This window comes from Theobroma umbraticum, unplaced genomic scaffold (genome assembly GCF_002168275.2).
Source record: "Theobroma umbraticum cultivar Fairchild unplaced genomic scaffold, ASM216827v3 scaffold_51.0, whole genome shotgun sequence".
NCBI lineage: Eukaryota > Viridiplantae > Streptophyta > Magnoliopsida > Malvales > Malvaceae > Theobroma > Theobroma umbraticum.
The window spans coordinates 9,201,009-9,222,324 of record NW_018397260.1 but is presented as its reverse complement, the minus strand read 5'-3'; the positions used below and the strand labels follow the sequence as shown (position 1 = coordinate 9,222,324).

General features: G+C 36.9%; 4 protein-coding genes across 5 annotated transcripts; 1 reads left to right on the top strand and 3 right to left on the bottom strand.

The window, feature by feature from the left end:
* On the bottom strand, window positions 1-3,166 carry LOC110416888 (zinc finger protein GAI-ASSOCIATED FACTOR 1-like). Its single transcript, XM_021429017.2, has 4 exons — window positions 2,561-3,166; window positions 2,030-2,426; window positions 1,692-1,924; window positions 1-1,037 (listed from the first exon to the last, which is right to left on the bottom strand). Exons 1-4 carry the CDS (start codon window positions 2,706-2,708, stop codon window positions 325-327), a joined length of 1,491 nt encoding a protein of 496 aa, XP_021284692.1. The 5' UTR covers window positions 2,709-3,166; the 3' UTR covers window positions 1-324.
* A 4,645-nt stretch (window positions 3,167-7,811) lies between these two features.
* LOC110416636 (alpha-1,6-mannosyl-glycoprotein 2-beta-N-acetylglucosaminyltransferase) lies at window positions 7,812-14,314 on the bottom strand. Its single transcript, XM_021428667.2, has 16 exons — window positions 14,087-14,314; window positions 13,080-13,291; window positions 12,149-12,285; window positions 11,961-12,071; window positions 11,750-11,851; window positions 11,438-11,546; window positions 11,133-11,333; window positions 10,745-10,913; window positions 10,566-10,647; window positions 10,386-10,479; window positions 9,994-10,090; window positions 9,487-9,580; window positions 9,337-9,409; window positions 8,744-8,917; window positions 8,518-8,640; window positions 7,812-8,319 (listed from the first exon to the last, which is right to left on the bottom strand). The coding sequence occupies exons 1-16, from the start codon at window positions 14,097-14,099 to the stop codon at window positions 8,155-8,157; spliced, it is 1,956 nt and encodes a 651-aa protein (XP_021284342.1). The 5' UTR covers window positions 14,100-14,314; the 3' UTR covers window positions 7,812-8,154.
* An 823-nt stretch (window positions 14,315-15,137) lies between these two features.
* LOC110416185 (transmembrane protein, putative (DUF3317)) lies at window positions 15,138-17,623 on the bottom strand. Of its 2 annotated transcripts, XM_021428068.2 has the most exons (4): window positions 17,482-17,620; window positions 16,777-16,895; window positions 16,278-16,350; window positions 15,138-15,466 (listed from the first exon to the last, which is right to left on the bottom strand). In XM_021428068.2, the coding sequence occupies exons 2-4, from the start codon at window positions 16,859-16,861 to the stop codon at window positions 15,454-15,456; spliced, it is 171 nt and encodes a 56-aa protein (XP_021283743.1). In that variant the 5' UTR covers window positions 16,862-16,895; window positions 17,482-17,620; the 3' UTR covers window positions 15,138-15,453. The 2 variants fall into 2 exon arrangements, with proteins under 2 accessions (XP_021283743.1, XP_089639783.1); XM_089783657.1 differs by lacking the exon at window positions 15,138-15,466 and having other exon boundaries at window positions 16,274-16,350; window positions 17,482-17,623.
* Window positions 17,624-17,765: 142 nt separating this feature from the next.
* COP8 (Proteasome component (PCI) domain protein) lies at window positions 17,766-21,210 on the top strand. Its single transcript, XM_021428066.2, has 14 exons — window positions 17,766-18,030; window positions 18,120-18,271; window positions 18,600-18,703; window positions 18,807-18,867; window positions 19,058-19,150; window positions 19,244-19,344; window positions 19,591-19,699; window positions 19,783-19,827; window positions 19,966-20,034; window positions 20,122-20,213; window positions 20,301-20,343; window positions 20,526-20,585; window positions 20,714-20,773; window positions 20,867-21,210. Exons 1-14 carry the CDS (start codon window positions 17,901-17,903, stop codon window positions 20,939-20,941), a joined length of 1,194 nt encoding a protein of 397 aa, XP_021283741.1. The 5' UTR covers window positions 17,766-17,900; the 3' UTR covers window positions 20,942-21,210.
* Window positions 21,211-21,316: the final 106 nt, after the last annotated feature.

The window sequence follows — 21,316 nt, the reverse complement described above, 5'->3', positions numbered from 1 at the left end:
TTAAGAAAAAGAGAACTGTATAATAGGAGCATCATAATTTGTGCTACGTTTGGTAGCTTCTAGCTACAAAAGTTCCTGTACAACCCTTTTCCCTGAGTGATATCTCCAAGATTTTAAAATTAAACTCTACCTCAAAAGGAAACTAACTTTAAAAGGCAGTACTAACAAAAGGAAAGCCAAAATTACTGTCTAACTCTAACATCCTTCTCTGGGTTCTAAGCACTTTTGTGTCGATGATGGACAAAAACGATTGAAAAACAAAATGGTGTGACTTTTCTTCTTCAATTCCTGTACCAGGGGGAAGTTAGGGAACTGAATTAACCTCTAAAGCATGGCTGGGCCGTTGGGTTTTCTCTCAGGTGCACCTTCCCATGTTTCTCTAGGCGAACTCCCTGATCCTGCCGCATATGATGTAGTAGCTGCTCCAACATTGAAGCCACCTCCGAAGGAAGTGAGCAAAGCAGACAGTCCGCTTGAGGAAGCTCCACCATCACCCATGCCAAGGCCAAGAAGGTCAAGTGTAGTAGGCTTGTTCCCGAACAGCGAGGATGGGTCCATCATATGATCAGTCAAGTTAGAACTTCCGTTTGAGGGAAGACCAAGGCCAAGGCCAGCTGTCAAAGAGCTGCTCTCTGGCTTCACAATAGGATCCTGACCAGCAGTGGAAGTTGACGATACCGCCAAGCCTAGACCGCGGAGCAGTGAAGGGTTTGATGCCGCTGCACCCATTTGGGCAGCCTTTTGTAGCAATGCGGTAGCGGACATGGCTGGTCGAGGAGACGGAGCATAGCGGCAATGGTCATGTTCAGGTCCAGTGAAGATCGAGGAGCCATTGCTGGAGAGGTAGAGAGGAGAGGAAAGGGAGAGGGATGTGCGCTCTAAAGGTGCTACTGATTGAAGGATCGGAGATGGTGCTGGTATCTTGGATGGTTGAGAGTTTGGTGCAAATATGCTAGCAAAAACATTGCTGCTTGAAGTAGAGCTACTAGTTGCTGCTGTAGTTGGTGGTGAAAGTCTCATCGGATTATCTGGTATTTCTGCAAGAATGCAAACAATGAAAAGATCAATGAGAGGCCATTGAAGGAACTTGCAAAAAAGAGGTATATAGTGAAAATACAATGATGAAGATTGAAGTAGCAGCAGACAAAACCAAAGACATTAAGCTGAGAGATTAAAAGGGGGAGGGCCTTTTCATTATGGCCTTTTTGCAAGTCCTAAAACTTGAAAGCTTTGGAAGTAAAAGCAAAGGCAATAATAATGGCTGCCTTTCTTTCTCTCAGGTCATCCCTTTTCGCTTTTCGATCATTGAGCTTGCTTATTGACACTGTAACCATACCGCTCGTGAACCCAAAACCAAACTCCTGAACTTCTCTCTCTCTCTATTCTCTCCCCTCACCTACCACATTTGCTAGGTTCTCTCTAAGGCTAAATATCCAAACGAGAACGACATCAAGAAGAGACAAAACAGAGCCATAAAAAACCAGAAATTCATTTGAATGGCCTCTCATCTCTCTTCACCCACAATAGAAAAACAAAAACAACTATATATATATATATATATATATATATAGATATAAAAGTACCCACGATTATCTCTACTTTGACCTATAAATCTAAATAAACAATACAAAGCAAGAAAACCCTCTATATAAAAGTTGACGTATAAATAAGACATACACACAAATTTTTACCTGAACTCTGAATTGACAAACCCGGTGATACAACGCTAGTTGAAGACGGCGTTAAAGGCTGCGGTGGTGGCGACGTTGCTGCTCCTCCTCCAACCATAGTTTTCCCGTTCCCATTGCCATTGCCACTCGCGTTAACATTCCCTTCTGTATTAGCAATCGCCAGCGTTTGAGCCCTCGCGCTTTCCTCAGCTAAAGCATCGCAGAAAGCTCTATGCGTTATGAAACTATCCCTCCTTCAAGAACACATCATCCACCGTCAAAACCAAGGAAGCAAAACGCATAAAAGATGGAAGAGAGGGTGTTCAATTATGAAATGGTAACGGATGAGTTCCTCTTACCTAGAAAAGATGGTGCCACAGTCGCATTTATACTCTCGGGTGCCGCAAGTCTTCATGTGGGCCTTCCAATCGGACTGGACAGCGTATTTTTTAGAGCACCGCTCGCATTTCCATTTCTTTTCCCCGTGTTTCCTGCAAAAGTGTTTCTTGATACCGGTAAGATCGCCGAGGGCTCGAGCTGGGTTGTGGTGGACGCAGCTTGGCTCAGGGCACACGTAGACTCGCTTTCGAATTTCTTTGCTGGTTCTCTGCCGCAGCTTCCATGGTAAGTTATGACCGCGTCGGTGGAGCTGGAGGTTCTGATCGCGTTGAAAGCCTTTATTACAGATCTCACAAACGAAGCGGTTGGTGGCAAGTAGGGTTTTTGGAGATAAAGCTATTACCTCAGCATCTGGATCTGAATGAATCAAAAAAGAAACAGAAAAAGATGATTCTTTTTTCAACATTGCGAGACAAAATGAAAGAAAACATGGAAATTCAAATTATTGAGATTAAAACAAAGGGTGGACTTTGGCTGTTTTTATAATTCACCTGGCATTCCAGGAAGATTCCTTTTCTTCTTCGGTGGTCCTCCTCCTGTTGGTTGAGTGCCTTGAATCTGATTACCTGAAGAAGATGCACTTGCTTCTCCAGAAGCTGTAGAAACTGTCATTGGTGACGAATTTTCAAGCTCCACCATGTTTTATTTCTACTCCAAACCCCAATCTAAGACAGCCAAAAAAGTTCTGGTTTTTACTTTGAGCCTCAAAAGAAACAAAAACCCAGTTTTAGTTGGCGTAAACCATCGAGCTTGAGTACAAACAATTCACCGCAAATGATGGGTTTGAATCAAAGATTATGATAGCTTTTCACAAGGGAAAAAAATGATAAAAACTTGTAAGAAAAAGACAAAGTTTTTTGCCTCAGTGTGTAGCTTCCATTAGAGTGAAACAAAACGAAACTAAAGGAAAGCCCCAATTCAACTAATTCTTCGAGTCAAGACCCGGAAGAGCACGCGAGGTCCCATAAGGCGGCTTCATGTCCATGATACAGAGAGATAAAGAACAGTGAAACACAGAGCCATTGAAGAGAGAGAAGCAACAAACAACCAAAATAATAAAAGAAACAAGAGAGAGAGAGATTTGAATGAAGTGAAAAACAAAAATCAAACTAATAAAAAAATATAGTTAAAGCGGCGCCAGCATTAACCATGGTTAAGTTTTTCGAAACTGTGGATTTTTTAACTATGGTTTAGAGACAATCTATATGCATCAGCTCCCTCTTCTGGCTGCGTTTCCAAATCTGACCGTCCACGTGTCGATCTTTCCGGGTTGCTGACATTTGTCGGGAGAATTCGGAACTAGGCGGTGCTTGTCGTTTAGTGCAGGTAGCCACCCCCCTCAGAATTTTTCTCGTCTTAAAAACTTATTCCTCCATATTTTTTTGTGAACCTTTTTGAGACTCGCACCGAAAGTCAATTATACCCCTGGAGGAACTCTGTTTTCACGGTCTCCGAGGGATGACATTTTGGACTTTTCAACCCCAACCCAACGTGTGTTTTGCTCAAACTGACTAATAATAATGGAGAAAAGAAGAAGAAAGAAAGAAAAATAAAAAACTGAATATTTGTCCTCTTTCAAGCTTAAAGATCATGTGTTTTGTTTTAAGGCAACATTTTAAGAGTTATTAACGATAATGCCATTTAGCAGATAAGGACGAGCAAGACAATGAGACAAACCTGAAAGAACTTATCGTCCTAAAGGGAGTGGCTTTCTCGTGATTATGCTCAAATTTTTGTCCAAAAACAACTTATACCTTTAATTTTCTTGGTAGATATAGTTCCTTGTGGGCGAAGAGACGGAGATGGGTGGCAATTTTGGTAAATAAGACGGTTCTCTCTGGGCTTATATGAAAAAAAGAAAGTCTTTGATTGTCTCTATTGTAGCCCGTACGTTACAGGATATTGGTGATGACAAATGTCCTCGAAGCTCTCATGTGCTTGCAGACAAAGTCCTTTGAATTTTTGATTCTTCTGCAGTTCACAGCGTCGATTCTCTGTTTCACGACTTATCATGCTCCATGGTGCATGTTTCATAACTAAGATCAAAGATGATCATGCATATAAACTTTGATTGCATCGTTTGGTGCCCCCAAATGTAGAAAGTTTGTTTACAACATAGACTGAAAAAAGCAAAGTAAAATTTGTCTTTAGTGGGAAAAAGGCCACCGGCTTTGAGCAAAAGGTTGGAGCTTTCAGTTTCAGCAATGAGTGGCCAAATGCGCCGAGGGGGGTTGCATGTGCCTTAAGCTTGGGTTCGACGTAGGGTTGAGCCGCACTGGCCTCCACCACCATTCATCACGGCTGGGTCCCTCCATTCAAGGAGGAGGGTCGAGTCAACACCCCATATGCTAATAATGTGGACGGCCTGGATGGAGTTTGATCAAAGTTTCCCTTTGTCTTTGAAACAAGCAGGAGGTCCCCCCTTCTGTATTAATAGTCATAATCCACAAATTATTGAACTTAGGATAAATGATTTTTGGGCATATGGCTTGGAGTTGCATGTGCAGCCAAGGGCAAAAGTATGAACACAAAGAATCTCTTAAGGGGTTTTGCCAATAATGTTCTCGTTGAAAACATTACAACATTAACCTTTTCCTTGTTAAGGTCAAATTACATCATTTACTCCCTTTGTGGGGGCAATTTTACATGGAGGCTTATGTAAAAACAAAGAAAAAGTTTTCAATTTAATAGTCAATATGTTGTTAAAATCTTAATGTTTTTTTTTCTCTCTTTTCGGGAAGGTTATGATGTCGTTTTAAGATAACTATGAAAAGAAAATGTGGAAATAAGTCGATTTTGTTAAGTAAGATTTAGATGTTTTATAATTAAGTTTGAGTAAGATTATATAAAAGTTATTACCAATCACGGATAGTGAAAAGTATGTATTCTTTAAATTTGATTATAAATAATAATATTTAATATTAAATTTTAATTATATATATATTGTTTATGAATTTTTTATAATTAATGTAATGCTTACTAAAATTCACTAATTATTTTAAGTATATTTTTAACCGTTAATTTTGTAATTTAATTTTTATTAATAATATACAAAAACTTATTTCAAATTTATTTTATTTAATGAGTAATATTTAGAATTTTCAGAGTTCAAGTTAATCAAATAATAAGATTCGTGTTATAATACTTAAAAGTTAATAAGTACTTTATTCGTTAATATCTCTAAAGACAAGATTATAACAAGATTTTTAATAATGATTTCTATACGTAGTCAAGAGTCAGCTCAAAAATGGGAAATGGTTTTGATTATGTTCAAAGAAATCAATCAAAAATACTACTTTATTTGGGTTCCATGGGAAAATGACTTCAAATTAATTCAACTAGATATATAGTCTTTATGCCAAACCCAAGCGAAAACTAGTAAAAGCACTTTCTTTTTATTTATTTTTTTAACGTAATGGAGCAAGGCAATAGGAATTTAGCTTAAAAGGCCAGTTTGGATAGGCTAGACTGAGATTTCGTAACAGTTGCACCAATCAAGTGTTTCCAACGTGGAGCCATGCTTTGCATTAATGGATAAGAATACAAGATGCTTTTCTCTTCCTTTTTTTTTTTTTGCCCTTTTCTTTACCTTTAATTTATTATAGATTTTTTGCTAATCATATTTCTAAAGTAGAGGAAACCGATCATTATAGTAGGAAATTAAAGTCATCAATCCAATCATTCTTGTTGTCATTAAAACATGTGGGCTTCATTAATAATGAATACATGTTTAATTTCTACCAAGGAAAAAAAAAACCTTGGCTATTTCTTGTCATTAATCATTGATATGACTTTATAAATGTTTTTTTATAATATTATATTACGTATTTAATAATTTTTTTATATTAATATTATTTTATTATTAATTTATTTATTTTTGTCGTTAAATTAAGAATTTAATTAATAATATAAAATTAAATACGTTATGTAAAATTATGATTAAAAACACTGAATAAGGTATCAATCGAGATTAACGATTTTTGTTCAGATGGGTATCCTTAACATGCATTTTAAACCCTAATACCAACCTTAAGCCATGTCTTAATTAAAGATTAAGCTTTCTAAAACAGCTCATATGTGAACACTAAAACAGGAATCTAAAGTTTATAGAATATATTTTTCAATGAAAAGAAAAAAAAGAGAAAATCACATGTGCATTGTTGAGGGATGGTTTAGATAATAAATCAATCTTTATACCTTCATAGACAAGCATGGATGAGTTCCTAGGCGCGAGTTGTCCGGTCTACTTGCCCTAACAAGGTTGGCTGTGATTGATGTCATGTATCAACACCGTATGGTTTTGGATTGAAGTCCTTATTTTTTGTCTGAATTCTATGAGGTCTGGTTGGCTGTTCCTGTCTTGCAAATAAGTAAAATGGGTGTGGGTGTGTGTGTTTGCAGCTCAATTCATTTGCTCCCCTGTTTCTCTGCAATCTGTAGGCTGTAGAATGAGTAAAAATTTGAAAAGAAGGATAGGGTGGTTGGAATAGTAAATGAGGTAAAAGGTGAATGGAAACAGGAAAAATAAAGAGCATGGGGAAAAAGAACAACATACTCCAAATTGTACTATGAGGTTCAAAACTGAGCAAGATGGCGTCCAACAAGTTTAAATTATGAAGCAATCTACTTTTAACAGGTTTCAGGTTGAAGAAAGACCCTGAGCTTTGCACTTTTATGATTATGCTCATTCTACAACAACAGGTGTATATTGTTTTCCACTTACAATAACAGCAGATGTAGAAATGTGAGGTGATGGGCTATTGTCAAAAAGCAAAGCCAATAAATAAAGAAATAAAATAAAATAAATAGAAAGTAGTAATTTGAATGACAGGCCATGGCGTAATCATCACCAATTTGATAAACTTTTTGGTTCCTTTCTTTTCTTTTTAATTTTTTCCTGATTCCCATAAGCAGCAAAAGGTCCAACCTTGAATCCAGACAGGTCCATTAACCTCTCTCTTCCCCCCTCCCTCCCTCCCTCCACCTCACTTTTCTTCTTTACAAAAAAGGTTGCCTACAACCCACAAGAGCCAAACGTTGCTAATTGTAACATTCATAGATCGTGGGGTCCGATTCAGATACTAGCTCTGGGTGTGCATGAGTTAGTAGCTTTTTGCCTCAATTTTTTTTTTTTGGTTTCTCTTAAGTCTTTGGTCTTATTGCTTACCAGTTGCTACCACCCACCCTACAATCTACAAATCTAGCACCCAAGTAGGGGACCAAAAGAGTTGATCTCCCATCCCCAAACTTCAATTCCATTGGCTTGCGACCACTCAAGCTATGTATCAAAGCTTATTTACTTGTTAGTGCTTGATAAACCCCATTCTCGGTGCGACCCAAGCACGTGGAAACTTCATTCCTAGATGGTCCTGTAATTTCGACCAAAGCCTAGTTTCCATGGATGTTATTACATGTTGCAGAATTTTGTTATGAAAAAGGAGATAACGTGCATACAAGTATATGCTTCAGTTAATGCATTCAGTTGGTTCTGGGACCATTTTTCTTTTCTTTTGGAGGGGTAGATATGAGAAAGGGATCGGGAGATGGTGGGATGGGGACGAGAGGAGAAAGTAACTGTTGGGAACTAAAGCAGAAAAGAGAGTCTTGCAAACAATGAAAGCGACTCCTGACTACCATATGAGTAAATTCATTTGGACCTAAAAAGCAAGGGCCATGGAGGCCAAGCCCGAGACTTTTGAGGAGAAGCTCCTCAATATAAAACCTGAGAAATTATATTGAGAAATGAATGAAATGTGTAAGAATTCACTGGGTATTTCCGTTAACTTTACATTTTATGCCTGGATGGAGGCTAGGGGGCGTTGCGATGCAAAGATGCCCAACATGTGCCTCCATTTTCTCACACAGCGGAATCACTTTTCATCGATGCCACTAAACCATCATCTGCAGCTCATCCTAATTACATGTCGACACAAATTTGAAGAGTTGGCCGAGAGTTTTCTTAAATTTTGTCTTTTTACCATTGCATAATTTATACAATACAAAAAGTTTCTATTCTATGAATGAAAATACTGTTACAAAAACAAAAAAGGGAATGTCCATGACATAATGACGGGTATTCATGAATTCATGATGATCTGCATGCGTTGAAAATCTCACCCCGCATTATATCGATGGGTACATGTTCAAGGGTGTAACGCTCGGGACCTAGATAAACACCTGTCTTCTCTAAAAGGGCAAGCCCTTCCTCCCTGCCATATCTTGATGCATAAAGCTTCAGGTATTCAAAGTCCTAAATCCACATTAAAGAAAAGACATTAAGTAAATTAGAACCAAATGCAACGCTGATAACAGGAAAGTTACTATATCTTCGAATTATTTTCTTTTTGTATTCCTCTAACTACTAAATGCCAGAAATGGCAGCAAGTATGGTACTGACAGAAGCCAAAACAATGTGAAAAACACAGGCTGACTCCAAAATTTGCCCCACCTGCAAGCCACTAAGAATGCGCTCTAGTCTAAGTGAAGCAACAGGTCGACTTGAAGATGAGAACACCTCACCAGGGTAGAATAAAACCCCATCACCTGGAGGGAGGCCCCGTCTAAATCTTATCTGCACAGAGGCATATTTTGCATTTTCAGAAAAACCTTTGACAGAGCTCAGAAATGCCATTCAGTTATTACAATTAAAGGCTTGAATGCCAAGTGATTAATACCTCTGCACTGGGAACTGTTGCCTTCTCATAGCAGTTGGCACCCCAATACAGAAAACCGGTTCCACCTTCCTTCCATACACGCCACATCACAGCACGATGCTGTGTTCCTCGCATTCCAAGATGCCAGTTTGGATGCGGGTCAGATGGACCCATGCAGACATATGTCCACCATTCCTAAAATAAAAGCTCACTCCCATCAGCGTAACCTTTCATAGTGCTCATAGCTGTAATGTTGGGGCTTGGAAGTTTTATTTTTACAAAATACAAAATAAGCACTCTGCAACTGTGCAGTAGAATTTTGGACACTGACAGGACAGAGACATGATTCAAGCAGTGATAAACACATTACATATTTTAACGATGAAGCCAGTAGCAATCTGTTTTCACTTCACTTGATGAAAGAAAGTAAATAGCATTTTGCCTTAATCTAAAATTCTAGAAGGGAGGAGATTTTTTTGTGCAAAATCCCACCATAATCATCATCTAGAAAATGGTTGATCTCAAAAATCTTCACACCACCACCACCACCACCTCCCCCTCCACCCGCCCACACACACACACAGAGAAATAGGCAAACCATCAGTAAGCATTACCTCTCCACTTTCTGGCTGCAATTCAGAAATAACATCCTTAACCAGATCCTCTCGATTACCAAAAACCCACTCACTGCATGCAAAAACACAAATTTTACTTATTCTTGAGGATAACAAAGAACCCTTTGAACAAGAATTAGCAAGAAATACCTTGTACAATAGATTTGAGTGTGAGGGCGTAGGAACTTTGGCACTTTTACAAAAGCCTCAAAAGGAGTTGGCGCAAGAGGAGCATCACTTGGGCCTACATAAAAGAAGCAAACAAGGTGAAACATCACAAATGATCAGAGAAGGATGCCTTGCTACCAACCTGCAATTTTATAAAGTCTAATTTTATAACGTGAAAATAGCAAAAAAAGCTCCTGAAATCTTAAAACTCGGTCATGGATTCACATAATTCGCAATAATATAGAAGAACAACTAGAACAGCTGACCAATAAGCCTTTAATAGTCAATGATATGACCATGGCGCCTCTTCAACACATGCAAAAGTGAATAATTGCCCAGATAAACTTTATACAACGATATTGGAGTGCAGATATCTGATTCCACATTCAATCAGTTAACAAACAACTGCTCCAGGGAAAATTGTAGCCTATCAAAGATGTAGCTGACATGTTGGATAGAATATTAAACAAGTAGACTGTTAAATCATACCGCAATAGTAAGTGGTTAGAACACGAGCATCAGGAGCATAAGCATGAATCTCACTCGCCATGTTGCGAACAGACTCATATTGTTCCATGTTCAGTGGCTGTGAAAGAATTAATTTTTCATCAGTGTATCAAGATCATCATATAATGCTAACACACAGCAAACAATACGCTAATGGCTTTGGAACACCATCAACTACTGGAAATACAACAACAGAAAAGACTTCTAGCACACCCAAAAGAAGTATAAAGATGGAGATTGATTAACCTCACTGTACAGACCAAAAATAATAACTAGAGAAAAGCTGAGATATCATGTCCTTTCCAGGACATTAAGTGTAATTAACATGTCATATAACAGAGAATTTTTTCTGCCAATCGAAACACAGATAATACCTCATCCCACAGGTAAAAGTACGCTTTCTTCCAATGAGTTTTTGTCCTCAAGATCTCAACTTCTTTCTGCAAGTAATCCTTTGCAGCATCATTACTGTTGCACATCAACAAGCCATGGACATTCATCAGTTTTTGTGACCAAAATACCTGACAGAAGTGAGCATGCAACTAGCTGTATACCGAGAGACAACTGGACTATATGGAACAGCATATGCTGCTAGTCGTGGGTCTGAAAAATATTCATCTGATTTTGGATGATCCACTGCAGTAGCAGAAGAGGAAAAATATACATCAAAGAGAGGAACAACAACAAGCAATCGCCACTGTAATAGTAGATTAATGACAATTTACTTTGTTACCTGGCCAGGGAGATGTGTAAGTCAAAACACGCATGCTATCACCCCATCTGCAAAAATATGGGCTAATTCTGTACTGAAGAAGCCACTTGAAATGCTGTTCCAATGCATCATACCACTCATTGCTCCCATGTTCAACACCAAAGCGATCCTCAATTACAGTGTCAGATATCTAATACACGGTTAAGCAGACACTGAGTTCTCCAGAGAAAAGAAAATGAAATACCTATAACTTGTGATCAGCCATTCCAAAATTAATCTGAATTGAATTATTATGCCAGGGTATATGAGGACTGGATAATCCTTTAGTCTTTGGTCTCAGTCATAAAGGCGGCAGCCTACACAAATTATCAATACAGAAAGAATTCAACTTAATAAACATACAGGATACTCCAAATACAGCAGGAAGTGACGGAGTTGTTGGAATAATGAAGTCCCAAACTGTCAAACTTAACTTGACCCGTACTGAAAGGTTTGATATAGCATCTTCATCCATCATATCAACAGGTCCATTATCTGAAAAGAACTCAGAAAATGATGGAGACAGGAGAACTCTTCTTAAAGACGTAGTTGCAGATTTCACTCTTTCTACCTATAAAGCAATTAATTTATGAACAGCTTGAAAAGAGAGAGAAAGGAGAGAAACAAAAGGTAAATCTAGTAGGAAAACAAATAAGAATAGATTCAGATATTCACCACTTCATCCAATGGTTTTCCATCTATAGGCTCCACAGCACCAAGACAGTTACGAAGTTCCATGAATAGTTGATGCTTCTCAGCCTTGCCCAAGCATTGTGATGAGGATCTGAGTTAAATCAGAATGAATTCTTGAGATTACATGTTTATGATAACAAGTGTGAAATAAAAAAGAATTATGGGCAACAATACTCAATACATGCAAAAGCCCATACACAATATTAAGCACAATCTTTTAACAGCTGTAATTTATTGACTATGATGGACAACGCAGAACTAAAGGTAACAGTATAAAAGAGGAAGGCCTGTTACTCTGAATCTGCCTTTGTAGCATTAATGATAATCTCTCCTTCATATAGGCCTGGGGGCTGTGTATTTGGCACATCTATAGAAACCCAGATAGTGCTTGTCTCCCTGCAGCAGGGGAAAAACAACACAACCTTCTTAGTCTTGAGCAATAAGAAGCCACTCAGCATTAGTTCGCACCAAAACACAAACTATGAAACCATTAACAGGGGAGTACCCTGGTTGTAGGCTTATTTGGCTAATTGGAAGAGCAAGAGGTACAAGAGCATCTGGTACACCCAATATAGGAACCACACGTCGCAATGTTAATGATTGGCCAACAATCAAGCTGCCCACAGCCAAGTATTAGCAAGTGTTATCTAAAAGTATCCCATAAAAAGAGCCGTAAATTGTCTAGAAACTGACCGATCACCAGATGCAGAACATAGGTCACTGCACTGAACCTGCACAACCCCAGCAATACCAGACCCGCTCCAAGAGACTTTTGGACGGATAGCGATTTGAACACTTTCTCTCTCATTTCTAGCTGCCAGAAGGCTTATCTTCAAGATTAAAAAATTGTTAGAAGGGAGATCAACATATCTACTCAAAGAACATCTGAGTCATTTCTTGTAGTAATCACTCCTTAAATTTGTTCTCTACAACCCCTCATGCCCCAAAGATAAAATGTAAAAGAAAATAGAGAAAAAAAGGAAAGAAAAGAAGAGTCAAAAAAATCAACTGCACACAAAAAGACCACGTGTTTCTGTTCTGCCTACAAACTACCAGAAAGGAAATCTAAATGAGAAGCAAACAAAGTAAGATTATAATGTACATATCATACATTGTGAAATCTATCCTGAAGTTCCTTTCAAACCTCCTCCACTGCAACCACCCTCCCCCCCCACAGCGTGCATCCATGCAAAGACGTGAGAAGGTTATTTCCCTATAGACTATAAAGATAAGAGAATGAATACATAATTGAACAACAGTAGTATGGAAAGGTAAACAAATTTGATATTTCTATCAGGATATAAATGATAAATGTCAAAAGAAAGCAATCTTTTATCTTATATAAAAACATGAACACATTAATAAGCATCCACACAATAATGATTTACCATAATATGATATAAAAACATGCAAATCTAAACCAAAACAACAGGCTAAACTATCAACCATGACTTATACTTGCATGCATGGGGTGAGCAAACACATTTATAAGCCTGCTCAAAAAATAATAAGGTTAAATCAAGATGTCCAAATCTACCCCTTGAACCTGCATGAATATATTCCTAAGAAGAATTTCTCATTTTATACTCATCAGCAACAATAAGCAATTGTGGTAATGACTTACAGGCTCTAAATTTCTAGGCACTTCTTGTGGTCCAATATTTGCTGTGCTTGGGAGGCACCACACATGTACTAAATCTGCAGTTGGAACTTCCGAGGGGTCAATTGAGCCCTTGAGCGGATTCAAGACATGGAAACCACCATCATTCCATCCATATGCTGTGCCTCCCCCTGCGACACCTTCAACTGGTGGCACAACCATATCTTGCGGATTTCCTGCCAAGTTGTACCATTCCAAATGTAGTAGATTAGATCAATATACTGATCCAAAATTTATATTAACAAGGTTGAGGAAGTTGGCATCAATAAGATAAAGTTAAGGATGTCTAAGAAATTGGTCCCCACGTAATGCTTAGTTTCATACCCTAAATCATTCATTTGAAGAACCAAGTTCGAGTGCAATTAGCCAAATAAAGCATTTGAGATATCCCTATTTCACAAGTAATCACGGATTTAATGTACTCATAAGACATCAAAAAAGTTTACAGTTCCTTTGATTTTGCTTTCACGGACAATCCGGTTATATTTCAAATATACATGTGAAGGAATCACGATCAAATTCCAAAGAAACCTCATATTTCCATCCATCTTCTAATGATACCTCAGCATCCTCTAAATTCAACCTTAAACAGCAATCGGAGGAACCTATAAGGCTATAAAACAGCTTTTCAATTGTCTAACCGCCATAGATCTCTCCTAAACAAAAAACAATAAAAGTAAAAAAGGCAACGGAATCGAAAAGCAGCAACAGAAAAAGTAAAAAACAAAATAAAAGCAAAGAATATTATTATATTGAGTAAGCTCAGCAGTGTCAGCTTCCAAGTTCTTTGTTCTCTTTGTTTATTTTCATTTTCTCCCTGATTTTCTCAACAACCAAACAGAACACTAAAAATCGGAGACATTAATAAATAAAACAGTTCGAAGAAGAGTAAAATGAGAAAACCGCCATAAAAACGCAATGTCTTGAAGTGAATTCGGGTAGACAAAAGGAAAACAAACATAGAAACTAACCAGGATTATCCATTTCCGGTGCGGTTATACCAGTGCGTTGCTTGCAATTACAACGATCTTTGATATCTCTTTGTTTTTTCTTTTATACAGTTCGCTTTGTTTTCTGGATTCAATAGAGAGAGAGAGAGAGAGCCAAACTTCGCCAGACGGAAATGATCGCGTTTCATAGAGAGTGAACAAAATATGTAGCTAATTATAGGAAAGAGAAAGTGATATTTGTACTCCAAAATTTTGCTTCTTACAAACCCTCCAATGCTACTTGACGTATTGTTTAATGTTTATCATCGAGAGTGCCCGAATTAGAAATATTATTCTGGCAATGCCTTTTTCAAATGAATTTTACTTCTTTTTTTGTTTTTTTTTTTCTTTTATAGGAGGAGTATGGAGAGGGAAATTCCAATTTGAGAATTCTCGTCCGGTTAACAATCTTTGGATCGTTTAAGGGAGAGTTTCCATTGAATATGATTTTCAAATCTCAAAAATTGTATTTAAAATTAAAATATTTATTCCTTTCAAAAAAATATATTTATAAATTTTTAAATTTATAAATACTTTATGTGCATGTTTAGAGTTAGTTTACGTTGTGATGAACATTAATCGATTTCACCGAAATAAATCGATCAAAACCAATTTAAGTCGGTTTATCTTGTGATGAATATTAGTCGATTCAATAAAATAAATCGATCAAAACTAATTATATTTGATTTGTCCCGACTTTAATTTTAATTTATTATTTTGTTAAGTTTTTTATATTCAAGATTTATTATCAACTCCGTCAGAAAAATGATCTTTACTAAGATATTTTATATACTTATAATGTGAATATTGGAAAATAATAAAACCAATCTATTTTATCGTATAATTTGGACAATTATGTTATTATTATGAGAATTTGATTAATTTAATTTTCAAAATTTTTACACTAAACTAATCAAAAACTCACCCTAAATTTTTCTGTTAGCCTTTTTAACAGAATTGAATAACTTGGGTACTAAACCCTGTTCCTTAGGGATTATAACTGGCTGCATAGAGTTTCAACAATTAAACCTCATAGAAAAACTAATGGTTAAAGAGAGTAGGGAGATGGGAGAAACACTACAATATGCTACATTAAGTGGAACACAAAAAAGCTTTGTGTTAGAAAACTTTCAACAATTACACAACGCCGCCAATGTTTTGAACATTTTTGCAAGGAATAGCTATGAAAACAGTGCAGAATACCGGTGAGACATGCACCGATTGTTTGCTAAATACTATAAAAGTTGTATGTGAATCCAAATCAAAGTAAGACTTTCAACCAAATAATTTAAAATTTTCACATTTGGGATCATCATCGCAATCTGTCAAGCTGATGCCATTCCTGACCTTCACGATAGATGCCTGAAATTTTAAGGGAAAAATTAACTAAATAAGTGTTTCCGACTGTAGCAGTTGACACAACTACCACTAAGATAAGATAAACTTTACACTAGCTGTCAAGAAAATGCATGAGTATCATGATTTTTCTAACAAAGTCAAATTAACAGAATATTTTCGTTATGGCAAGGCATACAACAACATCCCAAACACAGTTCCCATCTTCTGCGAGATTGGACCAAACTTAAGTACTATCATATGAATAAGTTCACAATATGCAGTACATAACCTCGAAGTACATTTGAAAACAACATTTGAAATATCTTACATGTGTAAGACAATAAAGCAAGGAAAGAACATTAATTTCCCAATCACGATACACGCAATGTATGAAAGCTTTCACAAATGAGGGGTAAAGAGTAGAAGATTTAAAGATATCTTCTTTTATTTTATCAACAGTCTTGATTTTATAATCCTAATTTTATAGGTCACACCACTCAGCTTCCATAATCTCTAACAAACTTATGGAAACTACATTTGTTATCCCCCATTTCCCTCTTCTGTCTCTAAATTATTTCTAAAAGAGCAGATTAAAACAATGTGACATTCAGTATTGCATTCCCCAGGAAGATGCAAACAAGAACCAAACTCCTAATACCAAAAAGAACTTAAATCCACATTTCTGTGACAAACAAGGAACAAGATAGTCAAGACTATAACAACAAAGAATATTAGGATGAGGAACCAAGTTCTAGACAATCTAAACATAACTTCTGCCTATCTCACCAAAAATATTTCAATGAAATGGAACCAGAGGAGAAGGTGAGGGATCTACCTCTTGCAGAACTCAGTTACATATTTTGAACTGTTGTAGAAGATGAACCACATCAACACAATCACCAAAATATCTGCCATGGTTTAGGAACTGACAAGTGGGAAATGATAATGGTACATAGACTTAAAAGATGGTATTGCGTGAACAAATAAACTAACGGGATCCTTTGCTCTAGTCTAAACTCGCAGATATCAAAGCCCAATTTCTAAAAATTCAAAAAATTTAACCTTTATCGAATTAAACAGCCGATCACAAACTTAATTTGATCACACAGCCAATCACAAAATGCTAGAAAACAAAACGCAGCTCCTTAGATAACAATGTCAGCATAATTCTGTCGTAGGCATCCAGAAAATGACCATGTTTAATCCTTTTGTTTGGTAAAAGTTAGTTACGGATAAGGATATCCAAACAAAATATTAACAAGCCTTACAGCATGCCAATCCAAGAATTCTAAACCAGAGGTTAAACAAATTAAGTTCAGAGTGAAAAAGGATACTGAAAAGGTAACGCTCCCACCAATCCAACATGTAGAGTCCAAAGGTGACATTGTAGAGATAGATCTTGCGTTGAACCCAGTTCATATCTCTAAACCCCTATAAATAAAAAAATAGATACCTGCAAAAATAATCAGAGTGACCAAAAATAATCAATTCACAAAACAAATCCAAGAGAATTAATATGAAAATTCATGGCCAAAGTGATTACAATGAGTAAATCTGTTGAATTACACTGCTGAAATTATCTCAATTCATAATTCAATTTCTGTCAGATGTAACTTCTTTTTTCTCAATATAAGAGCCATGAAGCTAATAGTCATACATAATTAACATAAAGATGTCAAAACCTCAATAACTCAACATCCAAAACTTATCCAAACCACTTAACTCTCTGGTGCTTTGAACCAATCAAGAAAGAAAAGCACTTTTTTTTTTTGACGAAACGACAACTAAAATTATTTCCCAACCATAACAAAGTAAAATCAACAGCTATGGAACTGAAAATTGAATAAAATTTCAGACTTATCCACGGCGAGGAAGCTCAGGTTCTTTAGATCAAATGAAGATAAACTTTTAAAGGATTGAATGGAGAGAATTCTGAGGGAAATTGAAGGAAATTCTATGCTAATTTCAACTGAGAAATAACTTCTGATTTCTTGAATAAGTTACCAAAATAGAAAATAAAAAGGAATTCAAAAGCTTACCTAATCGGTGCACGGGCGGTTGAAGGTTACGTCAAAGGCGGTTCCGGTGATCGGATCGAGAGTGAAGAGCTTCTCTGAGATTTGCTGTGGCAAAAGAGAGATAAAGAGCTTGGTCTATGGCGTTTCGGTCAAAGAAGACAGCGAATACATTTCGTTCACAACTTAAATGACGGAAATGCCATTCAGTTAATGACGTGGCAGTTATTAATTCGCTTCATTCGAAACTCCAACAAAGAGCCGCTCCGTACCGCGTATACAAAACCCCACCATGTCTCTGCAGTAGAATCGAACTAAAACCACCACAAACAGTAAACTTCGATTTCGTTAAAAACCTCTCTCTCTCTCTCCCCCACGGAAAAAAAGAGAAAGGAAATTTAGGGTTTAGGGTTTCGGAATTTGGAAGCAGCGATCGAAAGCCAATGGAGAGTGCATTAGCAAACGCCTCGGCGATCGTAGATCAGAGGCAGAAAATCGAGCAATACAAACACATTCTATCAAGTGTTTTCTCATCAAATGACATCGTTCAAGCCAAGAAATTCATCGATCACAGTAATTAGCTCACCTTTGCCTGATTTATGAGGTTATTTAGGGGGTTTTTTTTTTAAGTTTAAATATTTTAATTTGTGATTTTTTTTCAGTGTTATCGGACGATGTTCCACTGGTGGTATCAAGGCAGCTTTTACAAACTTTCGCACAAGAATTAGGGAGATTGGAGCCAGAGGCACAAAAGGAAATTGCTCATTATACTCTTGCTCAGATTCAGCCTCGTGTTGTTTCATTTGAAGAACAGGTTCGTTTTAAATTTTGTTGATGGCGTCTTATTGAAAGCTACTGGGCAAATTGTTCTGTTTGGAATTACTTTTGTTCCATTAGATGCCACATTGTTGAACCTTTGTCTCAGCCGAAATCATCTGGTTGCAAAACTCTCGTGAATTCATTTATTATATATCTACCAAATTGTTACTGTCTTCCCCTTTTTGTTTATGTTTTGCTCGCAGCTTGGCTTCTAGTTTGGTTGCAGAACAGAAAATACTTTTTTTCTTAAGCCTCCTGTTTCCTGTTTATGTAATATGCTTGGTTGTTGAAGGAAAGCTGTTTACTTTGTATGAGTTATATAGGTATTGATTATCAGAGAGAAACTTGCTGAATTGTACGAGTCAGAGCAGCAGTGGTCAAAAGCAGCACAGATGCTAAGTGGGATTGATTTAGACTCTGGAATGAGGTCTGAGAGTAAGATTCTGTTTAATTTATCTGATGATGGCTGTGGCAAATATTCTCTTGTTCCTATTGATGACACTGACATGCTTTTGTGATATGGCTATCAGGGTTATTGATGATACATTCCGACTGTCAAAATGTGTCCAAATTGCTCGTCTATATCTTGAGGTATTGACTTTTGTTTGTATAATTTTATGATTTACTTTCTTTTAGTTATTTATTTGTTGAATGGTAGCATGATTTAGACAGGTTTGCATGTTATAGAATGTCAAGGACTAATGTAGTTTAGTTATTCTATAGCTGTCACGGAAAATCAATTTGGAATTTTAACTGAAGTTGTTGCTTGAATATTTTACAGGATGATGATGCTGTTAATGCAGAAGCTTTTATTAATAAAGCTTCATTCTTAGTTAGCAACAGTCAGCATGAAGTATTGATTTTACAATACAAGGTTTGACATTGTTTTTAGGCTAACAAGTCTAGTGTTAAAGCTGTAAGTCCAGTCATTTGTTAGTTTGCTTTATTTTTTTTTTCTTGTTTTCAGGTCTGTTATGCAAGGATTTTGGATTTAAAGAGGAAGTTCTTGGAAGCAGCACTGCGGTACTACGACATTTCTCAAATTGCGAAGCGACAGATAGGAGATGAGTACGTAATCTTATGTTCCATTTTGCGTCTATAAAACTTTTGCTTATATTGCCATCTAGGAAGCAGTTATTAGCCGACATATACAAAAGAAACTTGACTCTGTACATGGTGCTTACGATGGCCATCATGCTTTGCATACCATGTAAACTTATCAATTTGCTTGTATCTCATTTCTCCTTTTCTGAATATTGATGATTGATGTTTGAGGAATTACTATACAAAATTATTAATGTTCACCTATTACAGAACAATTGATGAGGATGCACTCGAGCAAGCTTTATCTGCTGCTGTAACATGTACGATATTAGCTGCTGCGGGTCCTCAACGCTCCCGTGTTCTTGCCACCCTGTACAAAGTAAACACTTTCTCTTGATTGAATGTAATATTAGAATTTCTTATTGTGTGATTCTAATATTAATGGTTTGTGCCATGTTTCAGGATGAGCGGTGCTCCAAGCTGAAGATTTATCCAATATTACAAAAGGTTCTCACTCACTCTCGTGTATTCAGGCACACTCAGTCACATATGCATCCCCACATGCATTAGCCTTGCATATCGTTGCCTATTTTTATCTCAGATTCTTAAAGTCCATTCTGACGGGTATGAATATGAAATTGACAGGTTTATTTGGAGAGAATATTAAGAAAACCTGAAATTGATGCATTTTCTGAAGAACTGAAACCACATCAGGTTATAAAAGTTTCACCTGCCTTAGATGTTGCATTTACAATAAAAGTGAATTGTCCTGTCTTAGAATAACCTTTTGTTTCCCACCAGAAAGCACTGCTTCCTGACAATTTTACTGTGCTGGACCGTGCCATGATAGAGCATAATCTTCTGAGTGCAAGCAAACTTTACACAAATATAAGGTTAGAAACGTAAAACTATTGATTTTCAGCTTATCTTATTTTTTGGTTTGGAAATTCTTAAAAACACTTTTGTTATCTTTGTCGTAGTTTTGATGAGTTGGGTACTTTGCTGGGCATTCCTCCTCATAAGGTACGATTCTTATGTGGCACCCTTTTAGTAGTTTTGAGCAACAATAGCAGCTGTCATTACAACCTTTTAAGCTACTTGTTTTGCTTGTGGTTTTTTATTTATTGGTCTTCTCTCTCTTTGAGGAAATACCTTTATATATTGTTGTTAAAAGGAGAAAACAATTGTTGGCTGTTTGTTTACAGGCTGAGAAGATAGCATCAAGAATGATTTATGAGGATAGAATGAGGGGATCAATTGATCAGGTATCAATTTGTTGCCACATGGTTTTGTTTTATTACTGCTTTGATGGATTCCATGATCAATTAACTTTATGATTGTGTTCTTATTATCCTCAATTATGTAAATAATTAATGACTGTCTTATGCATTAGGTGGAAGCTGTTATACATTTTGAAGATGACACTGAAGAGCTACAACAATGGGATCAACAGGTAATGCATTTTGAGTATGGACTTGATTATGGCCGATAAGCACACCCCTTTCTTTGCTAGTTCTCAGTTTTATCTTGGCTTATGATTCTGCAGATAGTTGGCGTGTGTCAAGCGCTGAATGATATACTAGATACCATGGCAAAGAAGGGCATGGCAGTTCCCGTCTGATCTGGTGCACTCACCAATAAAGAAGGCCTAGAAGAGGATTGATTTTAGCCTTCACCGATCTGCATAAAAGAAAACTGCCAAGCCCCTCTAATTTACGTCAAAATTTAGTTACTCCGGTTTACTTTTTGTAACTGCAATTTCGCCTGTTAGGGGAGGCAGGCAGGCTTCAGATTCTGGATAATCAATTTAAGTTTCTGTAATTATTTTTTCTTAAGTTGTTTACTAAGCCTCGTTGATCAGTTATAATACTCACACATCAATTGGAGATCTGATGAAGAGCAGAGAAAGCGGAATATACAATGAAGCACGTTAAGCTGCTTTATGTGGTCTTATCAGTGAATGTATTGATTATCGAAGGGATTTCTCTTCCACTTT